Consider the following 26,303-nt stretch of genomic DNA (forward strand, 5'->3'; position numbering starts at 1 on the left):
GGGGGGGGGAAGCTCCCCTACCGTGATCAATAATGCACAACTTCATCTGGTATGTGTGCTTGGCACATAGGCAGGAGTCAAATGGAAGAACTTTAGTTTTGTTTGACTCCAGGGTGTAGGTTTTGCGCAATGGATATTGGGGGGGGGTCTGTGGGATCTTTCAATCAGACAAAAACAAAAAGATATTCAACCTAACAAAATATAACTTAAATGGTTCTTTATGTGATTTGAAGCTCCAGCAAATAAACACTTGATCTAATAATCGCACTCGCTGCAAATAACGTAACCTGTTGATCAGAGAACTAGATGAACCAGAACAGGCAGTTCATGGAAAAGTTGTGGTTCGGGGGGGGGGGGTTGTTGTTGTTGTTGTTGAGTTACAAGTTAAATCTGAGCAGCTGGTTTATAATCAAAACTGCTCCTATCCTGTGTGAAACCAGCAGATGATCCACTGGTGTTTATTTCTGAATTCTCCTCTTCAACTCCTGCTACTTTTGTCAAACCTGAACCTCTATTCACCGGAGCCATACATGTCATGCACATGTGAAATGTTCCGTTTTATGCGTCAAACATGTGGACGCGGCAACTTAAAGGAAAATGTTGTTTTACATCAGTCTGTATATTTCAGCTTAACTAAATAAGTGTAAGTAAACTTCTCATTACGTTTGGCTGTTAACGACTGTTATTTCTGACGCCTCACGTGAATTTGGCTCATTGGATCCTGCGTCATTCACTTGGTATCAACTTGGCTGAGTGTCCTTACTTCTATAAAGAGTAACTGCAGCACTAAATCATCACCATTGATAGAAAGATCATCCGACTGTGGGTTGGTGAAAATCTAAAGTCTGTCAGATGGCTTTGTAACTTTTTCCTCTTTTATGAAGCACATCAGTTCTTGACTGCAGGTCTCAGGACATCTTGTTCTTGCAAGGCCTCATTCACATTTGCAGATGCTTCTTATGAATAGCTCAATCAAAAAGAAAATTGAGGCGCCACACATTGGTCCAATCCTAATTTACTGATTAGATTCCTGACTACAATTAGGTTTTTTTTTTCTTCTTCTTTTTTTTCAACAGAGAGTTTGTTCACTTTTTCCCCACCAAGATTAACAGACATGTTATATAAAGACATAAAATAATAGAATTTCTTTTCTAGTGTTAGGTTAAGCACATTGTGTTTGTCTATGTTTGAGATGTAAATAAAAATCGGATCATATTTCACAAACCATTTGTACAGAAATCTCAGATATTCACAGAGATTTTTTGGCCATTTTCTTCAAATTCATGGTTCTTCCCATTGTGGGGAAATAAACAAAGTTTGAAAATGGTCTGAAAAACAAAATAACATGTCATTCACAAATCGTCTTAATTTTTTTGTGCGCATTGTTTATTCAGACGACTGAAGTATGTGAGTCATGAATACTGGAGTTGTGTCATCTTGTCAGTCAAGTTTCATTTAGCTTCTTTTACCTCTATGTATTAGAAGTAAAAGAAGTTCAAAAACTAAGTGAGCAATAATCTAAACTAAAACACAACAATGCTTCTTCCATTCCTCCGGGAAGAGACTTCTTTGTTTTCTGGATTATAGTTGACGCAAAACGTGAAGCCGCAGTTTCATGGAGCTTTTGGACAAATAAATGATATAATCGGACATGTACCCCCTCATTTGCTGGGAAAAAATGTTGATCAAATATATTTAAGATGGGTTAAGAATGTGAAGCATCCAAGAAAATTACATACTGTTTTTATTTAAGAGAATCCACACTTGTGGAGGAAGCTGTGCTGAGCTCTTTGAAGACACGAGAGGTTAGTGGTCCATTTCAAATGCGGGGAAATATGTTAAGTGGGTGACATTGCAAATGCAGAGAATTGCTTCCCCGCATGCAGCTTTGCCACAAACACAGAAGCAGAGAAAAGTCCGGCTTTCTCTCCAGTGAACCCAGTGACATAAAATGGGTTTGAGTGAAAAGCGCTTCACTGCCGGCGAGTGGAAGCTCAACTTCTTAGTTTGGATTTGACAGAAGATGCAAATGGAAAAACAACGATTGGGAAAGCCATGCATCTTTGACTTTCCATTGACCTGTAATGATGTAACTTCTCGCCAGACATTGAGGATGAATTGCTCAAGCAGCGTCTCTTTCCTGCTTCATTTCACGTGTTAACGGAGCAGAGCCCCGAGGTATTCGGAGAACGAGCCGGGCCTCAAGCCGTAATCCTAATTTTATTTCAGGAAGTGGAATTGGAAGAATGTTGAAAAGCATAAATATTAAAAGATGAAGCGTTGAGGATAAATATATCTTGAGCTGAGGGTGGATTCTTTCTCCGTCTCTGCAGTCAACGGGCCGTGAGGAACAGGTCGGAGGAGAAGCTGTACGGACAGTTCACCAGTGTCTTACTCTCTTTTTGAGACTTGTTTGGAAGAACACGCCAATAAATCTCAGATATGATTCCGCTTTCTCCCATCAAATATGCAGCTGCAAGTCACAATTCCATCCAAGTTACTTTGTGTCTTCAAGCGTATAATAAGGAACTACTTGTTTAAAGATCTAATGACATTCAGTAAGTGAAGCCAAGTTCTTATCTCTCAGGAAATGTCATTAGTTTATTTGGTGCGGTTTTATTACCAAAGCAAATGGTAGGGATGTCATTTTTAATTCATATTAAGGTTTCCTGGAATATCCTTGAGACATTATGCAAATTAAAGTATGAAATTAGGTATCTTGGGTTCAGAAACTAAAGTCAACAACTTAACATGAGAGAGCAATGTTTTTAAATCTAATATTCCACTGGAAATTCTCCAAGTGAATGTGATCGGGCTGGCTGAAGTACCTGTTTGTGTGGATAGACGTTAATGTGGCATTTGATACATTCTTGTCCCATGTTGGCCCAGGAGTTGCCACTCATCCACTTCCTCTTACACTTGGGGCACTTGTACTCTCCAAAGCATCTCTTCTTTCCTTGGTAGGGTGTCAGTCCTTCACCTTTGGGTCTGGCCTGGACAGAACAAAACCAGCAGGATGAAATATGTTCACATTTAAACAAAACACACACATAAAGACACTATTGCTCTTGTTGAGCTAATACAACTAACAGCTATTCTATAACAGTCATTCAATACATATACTACTAATATCTATCATGGTGGGAGGGTACAGCATCTCGATATCTGGTTAGACTACTGAGATTTATGCACATCACCAGTTAGTACAGCGAGAGGTAATCCAACTATTCTGTATCTTGTTCCCGTCACTTCTACGGGGGCGGAGTAGCACATTACTCATTCAGGTGTAATTACACAGCAATGTCTGACATTCCTAATTCTGCAAGCTTACATTTTTTTTTAGCTGTTGCTCAAAACTTTGTAGGTTATAAATTAAAAGCTCTCTATAGTTGCCATCCATGCATTTAAAATGTAGAAAATATTTTGCATCGAGCTGGATGTGACAGCAGGGAGTGTCCTTTCTTGCTATTATATCCAACTTCATCATACATAACACTCCTACACAAGGTTTGGCACAATGCATAATTGACATTCACTTGTATTGCAGCTGTATTAAATCACTGCTCTGATTCTCATGAGAGAGATGATTTCAAGCAGTCAGCCAGCCGTGGAAAAGCACTAGCCTGAAGGCAAGACTTCAGGGAGGAGCCACCTCCATGACTTCATGCTGGCAACTTCATTTAGGCCACTATAACAGAATTGTGGCAAAAGACATAAATTTCCTCGAAAAAAGCATGTCACAAACAAAATGCGCCGCTGATGTCATTAAAACAAACTGTCGTCAGGACTGCCAAAAGAAACCCAAATGCACACTGATTAGTGAGTTTGTCAGAGCTTGTCATTATCAGTTTGCAGCTCTCTCCAGTGAAAAGATGGGGAATCATCCCAGACCTTACATTTACTTTGTAACTCTCACTATCAGGCTGGGAGTGGCGATTCTGGTAAACAAGATCCTTCAATTGGAAGATAAATATTGTGAATTGGAACACCGAGGCCATTTGTTATTTTATCTCAAACTTCCAAAAAAAAAAGTTCTCCTGTAGAGACGAAAATTTGATCTGACAGCAAGAAGTAATCTTAATGCGCAGCGTGCAGCTGATGGCTGCTTTCCAGCAAGTTAGGAAATGCTCTGCCATCAAAGTGAAATCAAACCTGTCCAGTCCACTCCCGACTCCCCTGCAAGACTGCAGAGTGTTTTCATAATCACTTTAACATTGGTTGCAGATTTTGTGATGGATGTACTGGGGGCATGAGGGCAGAAAAAGAAAGAAAGGAGGGGGGGGGGGAATATAATCTGTAACCATGGTCTTCCCTTATTTTGTCCCAGCCCGTGTATGAGTAATAAAAACTTTAATCAGCAGCATCTGGCTCTTTCCAAACAGACGTCAGCACTTTGCATCAGCACCAGCGAGCCAGCGCTAAGTACGAGCGGCTGTTGCTGCAGCTCGGCCCCTCGACAGCATGACCTCAACCCCACTGTCAGCTTTGCATCTCCCACTGTGACAGCATGCAGGCTGGAAAATCTGACTTCTGCTGGCCTGCGCCACACCAGTCTATACATACTGACAGCCTTTGCTTTGATGCAATCTTAAAGACGATACCAGGGCAACATTTTTGGTTAGATGCTCTCCGATAGATCACGGGGCTGCTGCATTCCTCGCCATCAGAACACTGAAGGTTTTTATTTTGGAAAACGATGCAACATAAAAGAAAAAGGTCAACAAAACCACACAAGTTGTAATCCACATATACACACAGATTCGTATCCAAAGCGATGACCACACCGAAGCCTTCAAACTCTCAGCAGCTGCATGCCATTGTTCCAGGTTATCTACCTTTGATTATACGAGCAGTTGATTGTTCCATGCAGTTAACATGGGGAAATAAAGCACCAGTGAGCAACAGACAATTTACCGGGTTGCTTCCAGCACCCTCTAATCAGATTTTTAAACCTGCAATAACAATTCTTTTCTCCTGACTACGATTTTCTAATTGTGAAAGGTTATTTCATATCAGAGACACAGGCTTTTTTCCCTGCAAACGTTTGCCACAGGTGGGCACTCCCGAAACATTTGCAAAACGTTTAGAGAACACAGAGGAGTCGTTTTAATTTTCATGGGACACGTTCTCCCGGGAGTGAGTTCACTTCTACATGCACATATTTCAGAATTTGTTGGTGGTCTCGATTGCGGAAAGCCAATGAAATGCAAGCCCACACAGAGTCTCAGTCAAAATCAGGAACATTTGGAATATCATTTCGCCATCGCCTGTCCACTGAGAGAGTTTTAAAAGAGTCTTTTTGTAATTTGAGTTAAATAAATGTGACTGTTTAGATCATTAAAAATTAGCTATGATCAGAGTGCTAGGTGAAAAACTCACCTTAACCCTTGTTGTTCTTTCTGAAATTTGTCAGTAATAATTCCCTATTTTGGCAGTTTGTGTAAGAAAATCTTTCCTAGACACTGCAGCCAGGACTCGTTCTCCTCATGACCATTCCTCTCTTGCTTCGAGCACTTTTCAGGGTCTGGCTTCGGCCTCTGGCTGCACATTATGATCCCGCTGCAGCCCAGCGCTTACCTGTTAGATATAACAGATAGCCCCATACACAGCTGGAAAGTTTAGCTGACTTGAGTTACTCATGAAATCAATAGATTTTTAACAGCATCAAATTAATGCAGCAGCGATATTGGGGCTGCAATGTGTAGAATATCCTAAAAAATTAATCACAATATCCAAATGTCCAAAAGTATACTCTTCTTGGGAGATTTGAATAAGGAACTAACGATCCAGGACCGCTGATTCCAACCAGCACTATTCTCAAAAACCAATAGAAAAATCAATTGTCTTTAGCTTTTCTGTAGCGTAATTAAATATGCACTGTTGTTTTGCACAACTGACATGTTCTCCGGTGTTTATTTGGACATTTAGAGCCATAACTCTCAGTCTTACACTCACATTGTGGTCAGTTGTCATCGGGCCATTTCAACAGGCCGCCTCTCATGGAGGTCTCGGATGAAGGGCGAGTTTAGGTCTGAAGTCATGAACTTTACAGGCACAGCTGGTATTGCACATTCCAACGGACACCCAAACACGTGGGAACAAATGTCACAATAACATCTGGGCTGCTGTGCCACTGCTGCCAGCAGAGGCAGGCTGGGAAAAACAACAGTGAGGCCACAAAATAATGAAGGAAGCTTTGGGTTTCTCCACATGCATACATACATGGCCCGCTCTTCCATTTACACTGGTCCAGTGGATTAGAGATAAAAACTCTGAGCTGTAAACACTAGAATGACTGAGTAAATGTTTTAGTTGGGCTTGATTTCCAGGAAAATAACCTTTGAGGCAACGTTGACAAACTGTTCACAATACACACAGCATAATGACCAAGTTAATGGAAGAGCGTCATCGTACCACGAAGCACCCTGGAGATGAACCTGCACAGGAGGATGTCTTTTGTTTTCCTTTGCTCTCAACAAATAAAGTCAGCCAGGCCGGTGCCGAGGTAAAAGCTAAATGGACATATCTGAGCAATTTAGAGCATTTTGGGTGTCCTTAAAGTGGAAGCAGAGCTTCGAAACGGCAAATCAGTTCATGCTGTGTGTGTGCTTGGAGGCGACAAGTGGTGTTTGTCATATTACTTTCACAGTACTGGTTTACACAATGTTTGTTTAAGTCCCCAAGGCTCGAGCCCTGGCGTGTTGAGATACGGGTCAGTTTGTCTGTAGAGGACAGTGTCCTCGGTGGAGACAGTGTAGCTCCACAACCACAGCAAGTTCACCACTTCCTCCTGAGGTCCAAAATCACAGCAGGGAGCCATCACATCACCCACAAACACATACAACAGGCCAGTAAACTGGCGAATGAAGCATACATACATACATGTGATACGCACATTCACCGATAGAAAGTCAAACACACACATAACACTGACATTTTTCTGCCCTTTTGTCTCCCAGATATGGATACAACACATACAGACACAACTTTTTTATACACTTTTTGACGAACTGGAAAGTCTCCTGCTCAGTATTTTACCCTGTTACAACAACACAGATCATTGCTTGGCTCATATTGTAGGATTGAAGAGTGCACAGACAGAAGGAGACAGAAGGAAATAGTTTCAGTGTTGACTAAGAAAGAGCCTCTTGCTTCTGGATGGCACTTTAAGCACATGGGTCTTAAACCCTGCTGGTCTAGAATGAAGCTCCCGCTTCACACACACAAAGAGAAAAAGGAAAGTGGACAAATACCACAGGCCCGGCCAGCTCGGGCAACTGTGGAGTGAATCCCTCCAACAATCAGCCCATCTCGAGAGGGTCGAGGGAAGGAAGGAGGAATGGAGAGGAGGAGGAGGAGGAACTCTAAATCCAAAGCAGATGGCCTCCATAGGGGCAGAACATGAGAAACACTGAGAGCCATCGTAAACTTGCTGCTCTGCTTTCAATTAGGTCTTACATTTCAGTGACAGAGGGCGAGAGAGAGGGGTGTGGGGGTGTGGGTGTGGGGGGGGGGGGTAAAACAGCGTTAACTAACCGCTGTAAGTCTGACCACAACTACAGTGAACTCATTATCATGTGGAGGAATGCATTCTCTGGAGAGTTAATTTTAAAGGAACATATGTTGCACAAAGTCAGCACTTGTAGGAATTTTAGGCATGTATGCATTTGCAGGTAGTCCCCTGAATTTTAAGCAGCCCCAGTCTAGACGACACCCACTGCAAAATTGCATGGGAAATCAGGTAATACTTTTATTGAAAGCTGCACACCCAGGGCATCGCAGAATATGATCGCAGTTTCAATATTATTTCCCCACAAATGCGTCCTGCAATTCAGCCTCAATGTGGTAATAAGAAGTCCAATACTGACCACTGGGGGAAGAAAAAAAAAAGTCGTTTAGACTGACTGAGGTCTTTAGGTGATATTACATTAATGTTAATCTTACATTCCAGGCTAAGAGTAATGACCAGTGGACAGACACCAGACTGCAGTCTCGCAAACGTTCAAACTTTAATCCTCTGTCTCCAGAAACAGGATAGGCTAGCCTTGGTATAATACTAGATGTTCCTTTCCAAGCCAAACGTACGACGAATCACTGCAGAGATCGCTCCTTTCAAGGTTGTGGATATTGGATTTCATGCTTTCTCAACATATTAGAGGAGACATTTACCTACAGTTGGTTTTAACCCACAGCCATTCCACATTGGAGAAGACAGCACTGACAGTGACGCTTGCAGTTATTTGCAATAGAACATGCCATTCAGTGGTTTGTCCACCTCTGTAGGAGAAGAATAGATTTTGAGGTTAAAAACAACTTTGGGGTTTTGGGAAAAAAAAAATTGCTGGTAGCAATTGTGTATCATTACTCTTCTGGTGTGATTTAAGTGCCAGGATATGTTGGTAAATGCCCTTCAGCAATATATAGAAGATGTTAGCAATCACTTGATAAAACTTAACATCTTCATAGAAAATCGGTAAAGACAACATAATAAAACTAGTGTTCTTCAAAGTGCAATACATTTTTTTGATGTGATAATAGTGACAACATCGGAGTGAGCAACTAGTCTTGGTCCACTTATTTGAAAATATGTGTAAATACAGAATGAACTGGATGCTTATGTCTTATCAGTGGCCAAAATAATTGAGAGGACATATCAGCAGCTTCTATGTATAAACGGATGGACCATCCACATGGACGTTTGGCCCGGTCCTGACTAACCGACTGATGTAAGACTGCAGGGACAAACAATAAGAGGACTGTTTAGTTCTTTATGATGAGTTGTTTTGATTGTGGCTTTCCCCCTAAACTATTACAAATAAAAGCTCCCCTGTTGGATCTTGACTCCTCAACAAGGGTCATAGCAGATTGTTTAGAGTTTTGTTTGTGTTATTGGGATGTTTTCCAGAAGGGCCGCTGCACAAGTATGTTGTATTTACTGGTGTGTTTTTGTTGTTTTGGAGAGATTTCAGTGACATTTACAATTTCTTGTTTTCATGTTAGGATAGTTGATTCATGCATGATGGGAAATGGAAGGTTTGCAGTTGAGAAAGTCCCCACTTCCGAGCTGGAGGCATTCCCATGACAGCAACAAACACGTCTGCCCTCACAAAATCTACCACAAATTGCAGAATATTATCATGATCTTTATAAACTAACAAAAGAAATGATGTATGAAGGTCAGTATTGTCTGTGCACCTCATTTCTACACTTTTAAAATCACTGCTGTTTTCCGGAGCTGGAACACTTTGCTAATAAATTCTGGCTATAATCACAGTAGTATTTACTGAGAGCATCATCCAAAACAAAACGGTAACACTACCCTTGCTCAGAAGTTCCCACCGGCAACGTGGGAAATCGTGCAGAGGTCAAAGAAGACAATTTGTTCAAGTGTAGTTTCCTCCTCCGTCTGTCTGAGCCTCCTCTCTCTTCCTCATTACTCATGAACGCACCGTGAATTATATATCATGAACAATGATGATTTACATCCATGGGTGCTGAGATGCATTATAATTCCATCATGAGTCAATGAGAATGTGGGATTGTTTAGGATTATCTAAGCCCATCATCAACACATCATTAAGTCACATGATCACTGACACTCAGACAGGCCATTGAGTCAAAATAAGCCTTTAATTTACAGGAAAAAGAAAACACACTGTAGAGAGAAAGCGGAGAGAATTCTTTCTCGAACCACACCAGAAGGACATGAAATGGGAATAATGCTGCAAAACAATTCCGAGGGCTTGGTTTGATGTGGGATGACCACATTAAGGCAATTCAGATGTGTAACATGAAAAATACACTTAAAATGGAAAACATTTTTCACACACATATAATTGTTTTCTGTGGTAACCCTGTCCAACTAAAAAAAAACCACTGTCAGACCTCCTTCCTTCAGGAAGATTTCCCTATTTTGTCTGTTTTTGTCCAACATCACCGTGGACGAAGGATAAAGATCTGAGGATCAGCTTGTGAGTTGGAATTGAGGGGCCAAGTGAGAGCGTGCAGATGGCCACTGCTTCAAGTCTCTCACAAGAATGACACTGTCACCACCTCAGCTGTGTCCCACTGCACACAGAACAAGCATTTTTTTTACCGCCTGTTTCCGCTGCTGGACTAAACAACCGCAGCTTCATGCCAGAACCTCAGCCAGGTGCATTATGGGGACTATTTATCAATCCCGCCATGCACTACAAGCTCTAAATACAGCCACTGTTTGGGCATCTCTCTCTCTCTCTCTCTGTCTCTCTCTCTCTCTCTCGCTCTCGCTCTCTCTCTATCTCTCTCTCCTTCCCTCTCTCTCTCACCTCTCCTTCCCTCTCTCTCCCTCGCTCCTTTACTGGTGCAGCTGTCTCTTTATAATGCCTGTAAGGAAACGTGGCCGAGGCTGAAAGTGACGAGAGGAACAGGTGTGCTGCCTAAGTGATAAATTTGCCCTCGCCCAAGCACAATGCACCTCTATTTAGAAAAACAATCTCGCCTGAATGGGGGAGGGCTTATGTGGGGGAGACAACGTGCCACTGGCTGCCACGGGGAAAAACAACTTGAGTGAAATTATAGGGTGCAAAAATCTCACTTTGCAATCACTTTAAGAATAAAGGCTTGGCTGGAGCTCATTAAAAGAGTGGAGTTACTGAGAGAAAACAAATATGCTAATTATTGTCAGATGAATTATTACACGTCTATATTTTGTGACTAATAATTACACTTAATGAACAAAGACGTCATTGCTCACGGTATGTTCCGCCCTAATAAATGAAATCAAAGCGTGTGGTAGTCGAATTTAAAGAACACAAAATAAAAAAAAGTAATACTTCATAATAATTTCACTGAAACTCTCTCAGCTTTTGGAAACAATTGCAAAGTTATTACTGAGCTTGTTTTTTAAGGATCCCAGATAGAGCTGCCTTAATCCAGGCTCGCTGGCGCAGGCCCTAAACTGCTGGGCTGCTCCCCAGCGTTCCGTAGCGCTCCGATCACTCGAAAGCATCTGGAAACCATCAGTGTAAACAAAGGAGCAGCGGAGGAGCTCAGGCCCCGCTCTGCCTCTCCGCATCCCCCAGGACATCACTCAGAGAGCAGCACAAGAACACCAAGCCAGCCCCAAACCTGTTTGTATTGCATTTCCACATGCATGCGAGCGCGTGCGTCGCTGTGTGCATATCTGCGTCTGCTCTTGTGTCCTCATCTCGGGGATCTGTGTTTGGCTTGGCCCCAGTTCAGAAAGAGATAGATTTTCAGATATGGCGGATGGGGTTCAGTCCACAATGTTAGCTTTGAGTCTTTTTGGAGTTTTTGTTTGGCTTGCTCATTAACCGTAGCATTTCTGATAAGACTTCTAATTGCTTTAATGTGGTTTCAGTTACCATGCTCGCCTGAGCAGTCTGATGACTGCAGCTAGAGGGGGGGTGGAAGCAGAAACCTGGATGTGGTTTAAACCTGAGAACTGTTCCTCCTCTGTGAAACATCAAGAAAGATCAAAGCATCAATTTTGCCCGATCCCTCACTGAGACACGACAAGGAAATATTTCTTCAACTTCTCACTGTAGCATTCAGGAACCCTCTATTCATCATACTGTTTGGTCATTTTTGGTACGGCTCAAAGTTACAAGAAGCCTTTCAAAAATATGAAACCACATGACCAGAAAACTCTTTGATGCTCATGTGTACACACCACTTCACAACACACAGCTTTCGTTACTTCACAGCTCCACGTCTATGACTGCTGAGATAAGCATTATCATGTGCAGTTGTTTCTAAATATAAACCGGTGTTACAAATCACGTACGACACATAACTTCCATCACACACACTCAACAAATGCAATTATCCTGCAGAGTCATAGTGCAACATTTAAGTCACATTTGTTGAAATTTCACAAGTACAACAATGCAGATGATGATAATCATTCAGAGGTATGCAACAATGGCAATAGATGTTATAAAAGGCAGCTACAGCTTTTTTTTTTTCTTTTCGCTTCCATGATCAAGCAAGTTATTTAAGAGTAGATCTTTTCACCAATACAGTGAAAGTGTCAGAAATGGCAAAATTCCACACATCTTTAAATAGTGTGTGATTCTTACACATGATAGTTAATTTTGTTCTTTGGGATTGAAAAAAAAAGTGCTTGAGTGGTTCTGTGTTGCTGCTTTGAATCTGTTACATCTTTTTTTCCATCTTATTACTCAACTTGTTTCTATACCTTTTTACTGGTTCATCTCAAGAATTGTGGCTATTTGTTCTTGCTGTCACAGACCTCACATGGTCGATATATAGAGAATGTACATTTCCCATGAGGTTTTGAATATCATTGGTAAATAGTAACTTCTACTTACATCATCTACATATTTTCCCATTTTTTTATGTGTTATGGATATCCACAAGGATCATGCTCATGCTAAACTTAAAGAGTGAAAGTATAAAATACAGATATTTGGGTTATAATGTAGGAAAGTATAAATAACTGAAAACTCCTCTGAATTGTAGTCACAAAATATTCCGTTTTTCTGTATCCCTTGATCTGATCTAACCGAACAAAGCTTGTTTTTGCTGTAAAATCTCCAGTTTTTCTTCAAATATTCAACAACCTATGTTGTGTATATCACAGGCCTGAGCTAATAGAGAAAAACTCAAACATGATGCCGACACTATTCAAATGTAAAGCAAGTCCCTCACTCACTTCATTAATTGGGCAAGTAGTGACAAGCAGAGGCTCTGCAGTGCTACTCACAAAAAGTCCATACAAATTACACACAACATTAATAAATGCAAATGTAAACACTGTGTCTACATGATGTAAGTATTTATAAGTGTTGATATACTAAACCAGTTGACAAAGATATAACATCATAATTTTTATTCTTAGTCTGCAAACACTATGTGAGCTCTCTAGATATAACTTCTCATCCCGATCACAGTCGTCAGCCACTCACACTTGTCTGAATTTGTTCTGCAGCCATGTGGGTCAGGGTGCTATTCTTAAAAAGGTCTCATATTCTAGAAGCTCTTCATTTTTGCTATTTCTGTGCACTTGGTCAATCATGACACTATGAAAAGCAGTTTACTCGCAATAGCACGTCCCACTTGTCTCCCGGTCTAAATATGCCTTCGAGGGTTTTGTGTTGTGATAAAGAGTTTTGCCTTAGTTGGCTCTCAGGTGTCGTGTGTGTGTGTGTGTGTGTGTGTGTGTGTGTGTGTGTGTGTGTGTGTGTGTGTGTGTGTGTGTGTGTGTGTGTGTGTGTGTGTGTGTGTGTGTGTGTGTGTGTGTGTGTGTGTGTGTGTGTGTGTGTGTGTGTGTGTCTGTGTGGAAAGCAGCAGGCAGAGCAGACCGAGACAGAGAAGTTCAAAATGCGGTATGCGGCAAGAGACCACAACAATCTTGGTCTATAATCAAATCCACAGCTATTTGAAGGCTGCAATCTTAACAGGCAACATTTCCTAAAGGGATCACAAACCCACGTGAACCTGAAACAGTGCAACACATATCAGCAGTGCAGCAAATGCATCTAAATGTATTTAAAGTGAGCTGTGACACACACTCCCTCTTCCGGACCGCTGGGTTTAACCACTGACATCACACTTTCATTTAATTAGGTTCATATCTTATCGTGATACAGACAAGGATGATCTTTTTTTTCACGGATAACCTCTCTGACTGCTCAAAAGTATAACCACAAGTTTGTTTCCAGGCGATGCCAAAATAGTTCATTCAAGGAAAAGTGCACTCTGAGTTTGGCAAATTGCACAGAGCGTGTAGCTTTGTCCACCATTTGTGTGTTTCTACTGGAAGAGCCTGATACTGCGCTACAGCACACACGGAAAATTCCCCCCTTGAACGATCCTAAAACGGAATGACTATTTAGATATAACGTTCTCTCAGATTGAAGTGAAGTCTAATAACAGCACTGGGCATATCACTTCTGTTTAGTCTGTTCTTTGACATGCTGAGATATCACACAGGGAAAAGGTAAATCGAGACAGCTGTACCAAAGATAAAACATCCCACAGCTATCAGTCATGGATGATAAGTCGAGACGCTTTGCCAGAAAGTATCAAAAAAAGGTACTTTGTGTTTTCAAATGTGATCAGTCCACTCTGAGGAACTGCTCAGGCTGTTTTACAAGAACAGGACTGATTAAAAAATTGTTGTGGTTACAGTTCAATTTGTATTTGTACCAAAAGAAGAAAAAAAAAACCACACAGATACAGACAGTGCTGGAGATACAAAAATAAACACAAATGGGAAAAGTAAAACACAAGGCCCCAAGGAACCTAAGAGAAGAACCATTTTCTTCAGTTAAATTTGATTTACCGATCCACTGACGTCCACATGTTTCACTTTCACTCACACAAATTCAGTTCGGTGGCTTAACTCGGCCGAGGACTCAATAACTTTGACTTGTAGTGATGCTGCTTTTGGCCGCTTCATAGTAGAAACATAATTGGAAAGTTGATGTTACATTATGCTGATCTGTTGATGTAGATTACACAGAATCTCTGCTAAGTCGTCTTTAATGACATTAAATGAAGTATTGCGACCTGAAGTTTCTCCTTGTTTTCATAGACTTCAGGTGGAGGTCTTTCTTCGTGTGTTGTTATCAGCAAATGATTTTAATGCTATGATAATTAATATACTTGTTTTTGTACCAAACATAAGAGAGGATTATAATTTGTACTGCTGCTCCTACAAACCACGAAATCCTGCAGTCCCTAATGTCTATACATTGCCTGAAACATACAATGCCTGCACATATTCATGTTTAATACATGCGCGTGTAGAATTTTCTTTCCCTCAGTAACAGACCCACGTCATTTGTGTCAAACACAGCTGCGCAGGCATATAACCATGCCAGCACGCTCTTTGCCAAAACCCTATTCCCAGATTCCTAGATTTCCACAATCCGGCTTCACTAATCGGCCATGGATCTCAGTGCCATGCTCTTATATAACTGATAGGTACCATGAGAGTGGAGCGTGTGGGCGTTTTTGATTCATGCCAGTGAAACTCTTGTTTTAAACTGATGTTTCTGACAGGACTCTTTCCCTCTCTCCATGCTTCATTCATAGAAATCCCAAGTACCGGCCAAGTGGGCCCTTGGAATCCGTCGCGATTGATCGCAGAAGCTCGGTCCTATCAACACGCCAACCCAACATGGAAGTTCCCTTATTTCACAGACACAGGATAAGTTTACTATACTCCTACGCTGACCATATTTACTGGGCGTTAAGGGCTACCGCTAAGTGGGACCGTGGGTGTGAATTTCCCCCCTTTTGCCCTCACCTAGCCTTGGACTTAGCCACAGTCCCACTAAGCCCAAGAAGCTGTGCAGCTGCAGAGCAGCGTTAGGTTACCAGCCCGGTGAATGACAAGAGCAGGTTGGGTTGCAGAGTGTAGCATACAGCGGTGCATAACATTCTCATCTGCCACAGGATGTTCAGGCTCCAGCTGACTGTGTTTCTGTCTATTTTGCACGTACCGCATGTAGTACACTCAATGGATCTATGTGTGTCTGCATACTTCTAAAAATCCCTCTGCTGGACACACGGTACATGTGTTGCTAATCTCAGTGTCACTCTGAGTCAATGCTATATTGGACCTGTGGCCCTATATGGTTTCTAAAAGCTATGAAAGGATCTTTCTCTGTTTGACTCTGCAGACATACAGTATATCTTGTGAAGCGTGGATCAAATCCGCCTTCCACAGTGACAGTAGTTTGCAGTCTGCTGCGACACACTGAAAGAGAAAAGACGTCTGATACCGGGCGTCCTCAGCATCCCCCGATAAGCCTTATCTGTTTACAGGCCAGTCGCTCAACTTTTGCCTCTGCCTTTGGTAACCTGTCAGAGTGAGTGTTGGAGCAGAGACAGACACAAGGCCTTCAGAGTCTGTGCTGCGACTGGAAGGAAGATCAGGGGTCACTCTGTAAAAACATTCCCATGGTGCACCTCCCCCAGCCCTCATCCCTGCCAGAAACCTCTCCACACACTAACAACAGAGCAGACAGATAGCAATAGCAATAGGGGGCAAAAGAAGTTACAAAACGAAATGGGTGCTTTTTTAGAGCAAGTAATAGTCATTCTTAAACAGACCTCCTTGCATCAGTACAATTTTCAAAGTAAAACTCATGAAACAATGATAGTATATCATTGCATTTTCCTGAGACAAATATTATATATGCATTTCTAAATAGTTTCATCAACCTCCCTAATAAAGAGACTTAACTGCTTCAAAGACAGTGAGTGATTCAACAGCATCAAGTTCATGCAATCCGAGAGGTTTATTTTAAGTTTGTTCTGTCAGTACTCACTTTATTCTGTAGCGATAAGAAATTGCATTTATCCAACTTTAAAAATGTTGTTGGTATCCATCAAACGTGCTGACTGACCCTGATAAAGTATTATGTTTTTACAGTTTTATCATGTATCTGGTATCTCATTACCCAACAATATTTTCAGGCCACTGGGCTGCTTTTTTTCACAGCATACCTTATGACCTTTGATAAATGCACCCCAAAATGTAATCAGAGAGAAATCCCAATTCCACAGCATCTCCAGGCCATTTCCATTGTTTCATTCCACAACATCTTAACTTTGACTTCTATTACTTTTGGACTTGTATTAAGAATACAAATTTAAACACAGTACTTTACAAATATTAGATAAAACATTTTTAAACAAATATTCATATAATGTACATGGTTTCAGACTGTTTGCTCTATAAGTTCTAACAATGAATTGTATTAGTATATGTTATTTAATATTGACTCATACACAAGACATCACTAATATTTATTCAAGTATGATTTTTCACATTTCCATAAATTTATACTGGATAAAGGCCTCGTTTTTATGTTTGGGAATTTAAGATAAAAGTTGTAGTTTTATTCCTCTACTACACATTGCCCAGTATGCCTTTTAACATTGCCAGCAGCAATATTTGTTTTTTTAATATGGACCCTAAATAGGTACACATATAAAAACATGTTGGATACAAATAGGTCATGAATGCTGCCTTTATTCTCAGTATGCTACTTTTCACCATTTTTTAATTATTCTAACTCGTGCAAATACAACTCAAAGCAGCATTGTGTCTGATTTGGGCTCATAAAAAATACATCCACACAAACATTCACACACAATTTTACATAAAGGCTACAGCCATGTTTTAATTCATAGTTAAAATCCTGATTGCTCAGAGGGCTGAAGCATCTGGGTAGTCTGCCAGAGGACTTCAAGATACTTCAACAAAAAGAGAGAGAGAGAGAGTAAAAAAAAAAAAAACACACACACAGCTACAAAATTAAACCCACAGAAGAGGCCCCTATAGTCTATGTGATGACATATAGACAAACAGACTATATAGAACCGCCTGTGTGGTTTGTTGTTGTAATTCTCTTTTTTTCTCTGTAGGAGTCCAAGCTTCTCTCCAAACATACTTGAGTCTGACGCACCACTGTGATGCAGTGAGGGCCCTGCTGGGGGAACAATACGAGCCTGCCTTCCTGACCTCTCTGTCTAGCATATCCTACAAACTTACAATGACTGCCTTAATTACCAGCCTCCATTCCCACCACTAGGGCTTTCCCCAATGGTGCCCATTCAGAACGGCAGTCTTTCCCTAAGGTGCCCATTCAGGCGTGACACAAAGCCAGCAGTGTCAGTCCCTGATCTCTTGACACCAAATCCAGTCCAGTGTGCCAGCTTCAGCCCGCGGCTTCACAGTGTATCTGCCTGTCCGTCTGCTTGTCCCTCCTTCCAGTCCCATCTTATATCACCCAAGAATTTGCTTCCATGTGACAAGAATCTGTGCTGCTATGATGAGCAATCAGTTCAACTAAACACAGATACACAGTGATAAAAGCCATCTGATTTTCAACCACCAGGGTGTGGAAATCAATGTGGGCAGAATATCAAGCGGCTCTGAATATGTGAATCAGTTTATTAAGCTGGCATTGTCACCTGTAAAAGTAGTTGGATATTGGCCCTTTACATAGCTGCTCTGAGCAATTAATTCACCTCAGATTAGCCGGGAAAAAAAAACTTCACACAAAATACCAAAATCTCAATATCTCAATTATCTGAATCCAAACGCCCTCTGAAGCTTAAAATGTCCATGGTTGTCATTATTAATTACACTTTTACAATTAATGACATTGATATGTGGGCTGACAAAGCCTTTTGAAAATAGCAAGAGGTACGTGATTCTTATTTAATTCTGGGAGCACTAATAATGCATTATAAAGGTTGACCTGTTTGCTCGAGCAGCGTATAACCATCCTATGTAGTGTATCACTGAGTGTAAGGCATTCTTGATAAATAACTGGAAATGTTTTCTAATTTTATACATATATATATATATATATATATAGAAGATTTAATTTTTTTATTTTCTTAATCTTCTGCGTGATAAACTGTGCAGAGATCCAAACATGTAGAAACATTAGCATTTAATATGAGCGAGCAGAGCCCTCTGGTCCTGGTGGGCTAACAGGACATCATGCTGTTGGGAAAATTTGACCTCTGACCCACCGATTCCTCTCTTCTGCAGCAGTGAAAGGCGAACCATCCTGTTCTAGTTCCTGAAGCCTCTAAACAGGGCTACTGACCTTCATGACACAGCAGTTGTGTTAACTGCACAAGCCAAAACCTTGCTACTACGCAGCTAACTGTGGGTGTCATGATTCTCAGTGGATGCGAAGGCAGAATGGTGTGAAGGGAGGTACAGAGTTTTCTTTTTGTGCAAAATGTTCTAAAATTACCAGTTAGCTTTTCTCATGTTGTAGAAACAGAATTACATAAAGTGATGTGATGAGCATGCACTCAAAGCAAATTATTGTTTATTTTTTTAAACAGTGCAACTGGAAAAAGGCTTGTATAATAAAGTCCTACTTAAGAAAATCTAAATTGGGTGGGTTCAGTTATGTAAAACTATATACTTTCAGTCTGTATCAAGAATGTTGTCATCAGATGACAAAAGGTGCAAAATTCATTAAAGATGAGACGACTGAGCTCAACTGAAGACCTGTGCATTACATTAGTAAATTTTGTCTTTCTCTACCTTCTCCTTGCGTTGAGTTTAATGCATCCATCATCAATGCATTGAACAAAATTGACTCTGCGAGCTGCTGTAACCCTACCTGACTGTTGTAAATGTAACAGTGAGCTGCTTCCCAGAGAAGAGGTTTTGAGTGTCACAGTTACCAAAACAGGAAGCGGTGCGATTGTTGTCTCAGCAAAAACTGAGAGGAAGAATGGGATTTTTGTACAGAATACAAACCAGCTGGCAGGAAACCACACTTTTATCATTCTTTTAACTTTGATTTCCTTTCAGGGGAAGTGCCCTCTCTCCCCTTTCTCTAGTCCGCTGCCTCAGAGCCCTTGTGCCCCTCTCCGGCTTTCAAACTATACCCATCTGTGTGCAGGACACAGGCACACTCACTGGTGAATGGCATGACAGTGACACATCCAAACTACCCCTCTGCCACAGTAAATGACTGCAGCCATGTCAGAAATTGCCCCGGGGCGCAGAGATCATGGGGCTAATATGTGAGACATTCTCTTATGACAAATGTTGAAGTCTGGCTGAGGTGTTGAAAGGTTGCTTATCGGCAAGATTAACAAACTGCAGGATGCAAGAGAAGAATAAAATCGAGACAAGAGGAAAGAAAACAGCTGCTGGAGGCTAATTGTAAAATAACTACAAGATTTCTCTGAAGATATCTTCCCACAAAGGCTAGAGATGGTTAACCAGAGATTAGAAAAACTGAAGGACAGATGTAGGATCTATGTTTTTTCCCCTCTCAGGAACATTAGCCTCCGGGGGACTGCAAACGTCTACATAAAGCCCACGTAATCTGCTGAACTATTGAATAATCAACAGTGGACTAACTATCAAAGTAGGCTTGCAAGCTAAGTCAATTTAGCAGCATGTTTCCAGTTTAAGAGTTGACAAATCCTTTGCCAGAAGCTTTAGCCAGAGCTCTTCTGATTATGAGCCTGAAGCGAAACGCAAGAAAATGAAACTCAGTTGGGAGGCTTTGCATTCAAGGGTTAACCAAATTCTCTGGGAATGGTAGTAGTGGAAGTAATGTTAGTTAGCGTTACCTAATGAAACAGAACAAAGAAGCAACAGAACGGAGTGAAAGGAAAAGTTGCCGTTTCTGCTTTATTTTAATACTGCAGCTATCCACAAACGAAGCCAACAGTTTCTGATTATCTACTACAGCTGACAATCCAATAGTCTACTGTGACACTGTGGGAGAACTCTGCCTTGAACCTATAAATAACACTTAAAATAAAATCATGCTGTTGCTACCTTTTGAGGATTTTTATGGTAGTAATGCACTTAACCTGCAACTGAAATCCTACAAGAGTGAAAAGAAGGTCACACTCGACTACAGATCTAAATCTCATTTAATTAAGACATAAGTAGAGTTGCACGGGACTTTGGGTGTTCCCACAGCTAAAATACTACAGAATGAAGCACAATGATGGTGACGTGCAGCTACTGGGAAAATATATGCTTGCTATGCGTGTTTGGCACATTACTACAATACCACCCATGCCATAGTAAACTGAAACATTAAAACATCATTGCACAATTATCCCAGCATGATTACAAACCAGTTTTTGAAAAGGATCACCGTCCTGCCAAAGGCAAGCTCTGGGATATTTGAAAGTAAATACACTTTGTCTACCATAACAAACAGTGGTCAGCGGTTATCATTCTGACAAAGTGGGCTGCAGTAATGCCGAGTCATTAAGTTTAGCGCCATGACTGAGGGAAAAGCACACACATTTTGGCAAAGTCACACATTACTCGAAGTGCGATGTGCCTCGGGCGTGAAGAGGGCCCCGCTCTCACCTCTCGCCTCAGGTCTCCATGTTGACACTGTTATGGGAGATTATGGTGACCATTTGTCACAAAGGAGGGACTTGCTGCTGAAATTAACACCACATGAGGTGTGAGGACCGTCGCAGAAATTGGCATATGGTCACGGAACTGGATTGGGACGACTTGACGGCGCACGCTTGAGAGGACATGACACCACTCGCACCTTCTCATTCATTCGGTGGACTCTGCTCACGTGAATGATTCAATTACAAGAGAGGACAAGTTGTCGTGCTGAGCATTTTCAGAATCGTCAATAACTCGACTGAAAAAAATACCAAAGAGAATAATATTTTTTTTTAAAACACACAAATCAATGCAATATATACATACACATTTCAGTGACATCATAAGTTCAACAAAAAGGCCCATTATACTGGTGTGATAAACAAGCCTCTGTGTGAGAATCAATGAGCCATCCATGTGTTTCCGATAAGCACAGTGACTATGATGTTCTTTTTCATCTGCCCTCGGGTTATATTCTGCAGATGGATACATAAAGGATGGTCCATACTGAAGTGTATTCAGAGGTTTGATACATGTGCAGTAAATTTAATTTGATTCACAGCAGTTCAAAAGTGTATGCTAAAATATGATTTCTTTTTCTGTACCTATGCAATCAGAGTAATACAGAAGAGGCAGCAATTTGTTAGTTTATATATATATATGTGTGTGTGTGTGTGTGTGTGTGTGTGTGTGTGTGTGTGTGTGTGTGTGTGTGTGTGTGTGTGTGTGTGTGTGTGTGTGTGTGTGTGTGTGTGTGTGTGTGTGTGTGTGTGTGTGTGTGTGTGTAAAGCAACAAGAAAAATGGTTGACGTTTTACCTAATTCCCCTCCAGTGGTATAAATCTTGTGAAAAGGAAATTTGTTCTTTACAAAATGACGAACGCTTGTTTAAAATACCACAGAGACAAATGAATGGTTTCTTAATACATGATTAGCACTGCAAAATATGCATTAAGCTAAACAGGTGTGTTCAGGCCATAAATATTTAGACTGCAACGTACATGCGCTACCATCTTCAGTCATTTCCACCCACCACTTTTTGAACTTCTTAATATCTTTCCTGAAATTATTTATGTATAAGTCATCTTTTCTTTTCAACAAACATTGTGTAGTTTATGATTTTAATAACAAGCAACGCTAACAACATGAAACAGATAAATTCCCTGACTTCACACTCTGAAATTGCTATTCACACACATGAATTCATGATGAGACAGTAGAAAAAAATATTGTGGACTTCGATCAGTCGCGTTATTTAAACCAAACACACGCGGCATGAAGATGCCATTCAAGGCATCATTTTGATCACTCGGACCAGAGGTGGGGCTGGCTGTTGAGAGGATTAGTCCCCTGAACAAAACCAAATCATGAGTGCAAGTGGAAGACATCTTGGGCGCGCGCCAAAGCGTGGCAGCGAGAGGCATTCTGCTCATAACTAGGGGAGCGACCTCATTTTCCGAATAAAAGCTAGTTTACATAACACCTCTGTCCCCGTGACAGGGTGCACTGGGCAGCTGCTGCCAGGCCTGTGGCTTTCACTCAACTACAAAGGTTCCCAGCAAAATAATTCTCTCAGCAGAGCCACAAGCTCTCCCCGTGTGTGTTTCCAACATTAACATGTTCAAAAGCAAATCCTACATCTCAAGGACTGCATTCTAACGGTCGGTATGCATAAAAGTGTCACTTATCAGTCCCTTTATTAATGTTGTTCCCTGGTAAGCTCAGAAGTAAAAGTCACAGTGCAAATCAACACAATAAAATATGCCGAGGTGAAAAAGTTGAACCATCCTTCCATTAAAGATTCATGTAACCTGCAGGTCGTGTGTTACATATGTTATTTGGGCCTTCAGCTGGTTCAGTAAGGCTGAACTAGCCTGGGCTAGGCTTGCACTGACAGGTGACCAGGAAATAGCGTCAATGATGTAGCACAAATGGAAGTTAAATTTATGGAAAACAAAAGCCCAGGAGAGACCTAAATAACCGTGATGGTGTTGGACTGGGGAGGTGTGGAGGCTGTTTGGAGACTTTTCTGCTTTTTCAGTTACTGTTGGCAGTTTAACGAACAGCTGAAATATAAACCAGAGGACAGCGAAAGGTGAATTCCACGTTCATGACAGACTGTTCAAATCGAGAGAAAGATTCATTTGACAGATTCCACTGTCAAAATTCAATAAAGCAACATTTTAGGTTTATTTTTTTGATTTTTAAAACAGTACCTTGAAGGTATAAAGGCACATGTTGCAGAAGTAGGATCGTGTGGAAAAAAAACCCAATAAACTCATTGAGTCATGCATTTCTTAATGGACACCTGTTCCAACGGTGAGTATCAGTGTCATTTGATCAACGCTCACGCTGCTCTACTCTTAGAGGAATAAAGGCAAACGTTACATGTTGCATGATATATGACGATCCCTGATTCCCGCAAGACCTGTCAATAGATGATCTAATTCCCACATTTTGCAGTTTGGACCTATCCAGAAGATATTTCATCAGCACACGGGTCTTTTACGGGCCTCCTGGGAGCAGCCATCATGTGTCATAAAGCGAGTCAAAGCATTTTAATCTCACATCTGCTCCTCATTACCATTCCATGCAAAAGAAACTTTGGGCTGCAGTTGGGCTCTTGCACCTCACCCGGGGAAAGGCAGAGAAGACAAAGGGGAGAGGCAAAAAGGAGACGTAGTGGGAGAAGAGATTACGAGGCACCTCGGGTCCAACAAAACACAAGTCTGTGTTAAAAATTTCCACAATTCCAATGGAAAGTGCCATTGTGTTCCTCTTATGAAATAAGATCACTCTCAGGCCACAGTCCCAGGCATGAAGTTTGCCTTTACAAGGTGCTATATAACACCACATTGACAGATCCACCACAGCGGTACCATAGTCCAGTCCTACTTCAATAACCCCTGCAAGACACACCACATGTAACTTTAGTTAATGTACGCACACTCTGTATTTTTAACTCTACAGCAGACATTCTTCTCTTGTGCAGATGTTAAAGATTTAATCTTTCCCATCAAGAATATGAGACATGGCCTGATTATGACACTACAAGTTTAGATTGCAACGTGATGACAACAGCTGGAGGCCCATTTTGTCACACATTAGTGTGCTGTAATGTTAATACCAGACCTTCGTGTCTATCCACCATAGTTCCTGACACAAAAAAACAAGGAAAACTGTGGGCTGAATCAGAAAGAAAGATTGGGACTGATGTCAGACAATTTTTTTTTATTCTTAAAGCTTAGTGATAATCACTAACGGCAAGTAACACAGCTCAACTGACCATCTAGCACAAATGAGGATGGTTTCTTCTGTTGCCTGAAGAAGCCAAAAATAACAACTTCAAGTTTATTTATCGTGACTGTAACATATAGTTTTTGTACTGTGGTGCTTTGGCAGTTAAGACGTACTCAAGTACACATATAGACACACACACACATGACTAAGGAAGACAGAGGCTGGCCTGTTTAACAAGTAGGTCAGTCCAGATCCAAAAAGAGAGAGAGAGAGAGAGAAGGGCAGGAAGAGGGAGAGAAGAAAGAGAGAAAGGAATTGAATGGGGCCAGCACAACTTTCTGAGCCATCAATGACCCATCTTTATCAAATCCAAAGGCATTTTTCTTGCTGCAATTTCAGACATGGTGATCAAGCAGGTTTGAAGGGAATTTAAAACTCGACCATGCAATTGTGTGTGTGTGTGTGTGTGTGTGTGTGTGTGTGTGTGTGTGTGTGTGTGTGTGTGTGTGTGTGTGTGTGTGTGTGTGTGTGTGTGTGTGTGTGTGTGTGTGTGTGTGTGTGTGTGTCTCACCTGAGGGCAATCTTTGATGTAGTGGCCCTTGTTGAAGCACAGGTGGCACAAATAGTTGGGAGGAGGTCTTTTGTTTGGCTTTCTTGGCTCCGAAGAAAGGGAAAGGTCTGAAAAGTGGTCAGTCAGGGAGTTCAGTCCATCCACGATGTTGTTCAGGGAGCCATAGGGCGATACATTCTTGTACACGTTGTTGTTTAAGGCCTTTAAAAAAAAAAAAATCCAACAAGTTTAAGTTTGATTCACACGCACACATTCATATTCATATGTTGAAGTATTACAAAAAATGGCTTTGATTAATCACCAATTTCCCCTCATGTGCTCTCTGTGCTATTTTCTCTGGTGCAAAAAAAGAAAAAAAAAATTCAAGATCATTTCTCTCATTAAATTCAGAACATCTGGCGAGAGGCCCAGCTGTGCTCATGAACTGGAAAAGTACCGAGCCTGTCCACAGAGAAAGACAGGACTTTACTAAGAATGACTCATCGTAAACAAGATGGGAGGCATGTTCTCTCGTCACCATGTGTGGATGGTGGTAAACTAACCATGGTCAGTGTCTGTAGTCTGCTCAGGGTCAGGATGTGCGCTGTTGCATGCCACAAGTCCCAGTGAATTCATAGAAGATGCCACTTGAATATTAATAACAGGGAAAGGATTGCCTGCAGTTAATTATTTCCCTCCCAGTTCATAGCTCCCTCAGTTAAATTCTAGAATCGACAGACAGAAATTGAACTTTGGATAAAATCAGGCTGAATTTAAACAGACGTTTTTGTTTCCAGCCCTTGTAGGAAGTGAATTAGTCATCTGCCTTGACATTTAGGAGTGCAACAGCACTAAAAAAACAAATGTTTGACCTGCTATTCTTCAAGTGAAAACATCAGTAAGTGCGTAGGAATAATGAAACCCACAGATAAACTCTTCATCATCACTGACGCCTATGCAGCACTTTGGGATGTGGGTTTGCGTCTGGGAAACGATGTTAGAGTTGATGTTATAAGTTACACAGCACAGAAACCTTAGACTGAGAAACCTGGCCAGGGCCACGGGCCAAATCTTTATCTGGAGCCTGTGAGATTGTCTTGCTAACCAGCTCCAGCTTTAAGACTCATGTTCATTTATTACATGAAGCCATTGTAAATCAAGTGTTGCTGCTCTGTATTTTCTCCGATTTTTCCATCTGCCATGTGTTTCAGCTCTGCGTTACCACTCCTCCGAGAGAATGTACATGTTTGTGTGTTTGCTGAAGGTGAGTTTTAACTGCAGACTGTGAAATCATTTCAGCAAATCCAAAAACGTGAAACTTTTGCTGTGTGTTTATGTCCGTCGCATTTCTTCAGTTTGGCTTCAACTGCGCCACTGTCAACCTAAGGGATAAAACAGATTTCGCACACATCTGCTAATGGTGGGGTGAGACTTTGTTTATTTTGTGCGTCTGTGTGTCTGTGCAAGTGAGTGAAAGAGAGAGTGCGCAAGAGCGAGAGAGCGGGAGAGAGAGAGGGAGAGAGAGAGAGACTGAGAAACTCATGAAGCTGTGTGTTTATGCATGGAAGTAGATGGCAAGACTAAACGAGTGTCATCACCAAGTGAGTGGACAAGTGTA

At 41.3% G+C, this 26,303-nt stretch overlaps 1 protein-coding gene across 5 annotated transcripts in view; it reads right to left on the reverse strand.

Moving 5' to 3' along the window:
• zcchc24 (zinc finger, CCHC domain containing 24) overlaps positions 1-26,303 on the reverse strand; it is a 33,941-nt gene that overhangs the window by 5,618 nt on the left and 2,020 nt on the right. For all 5 annotated transcript variants that reach the window (XM_080507231.1, XM_080507234.1, XM_080507232.1 and 2 more), the window contains exons 2-3: positions 24,707-24,907; positions 2,829-2,993 (exon numbers count right to left, since the gene is read on the reverse strand). In XM_080507231.1, the coding sequence (XP_080363357.1) occupies positions 2,829-2,993; positions 24,707-24,907 (366 nt within the window). The remainder of the gene's footprint in view (positions 1-2,828; positions 2,994-24,706; positions 24,908-26,303) is intronic.

This window comes from Blennius ocellaris (genome assembly GCF_963422515.1).
Source record: "Blennius ocellaris genome assembly, chromosome: 13".
Lineage (NCBI taxonomy): Eukaryota > Metazoa > Chordata > Actinopteri > Blenniiformes > Blenniidae > Blennius > Blennius ocellaris.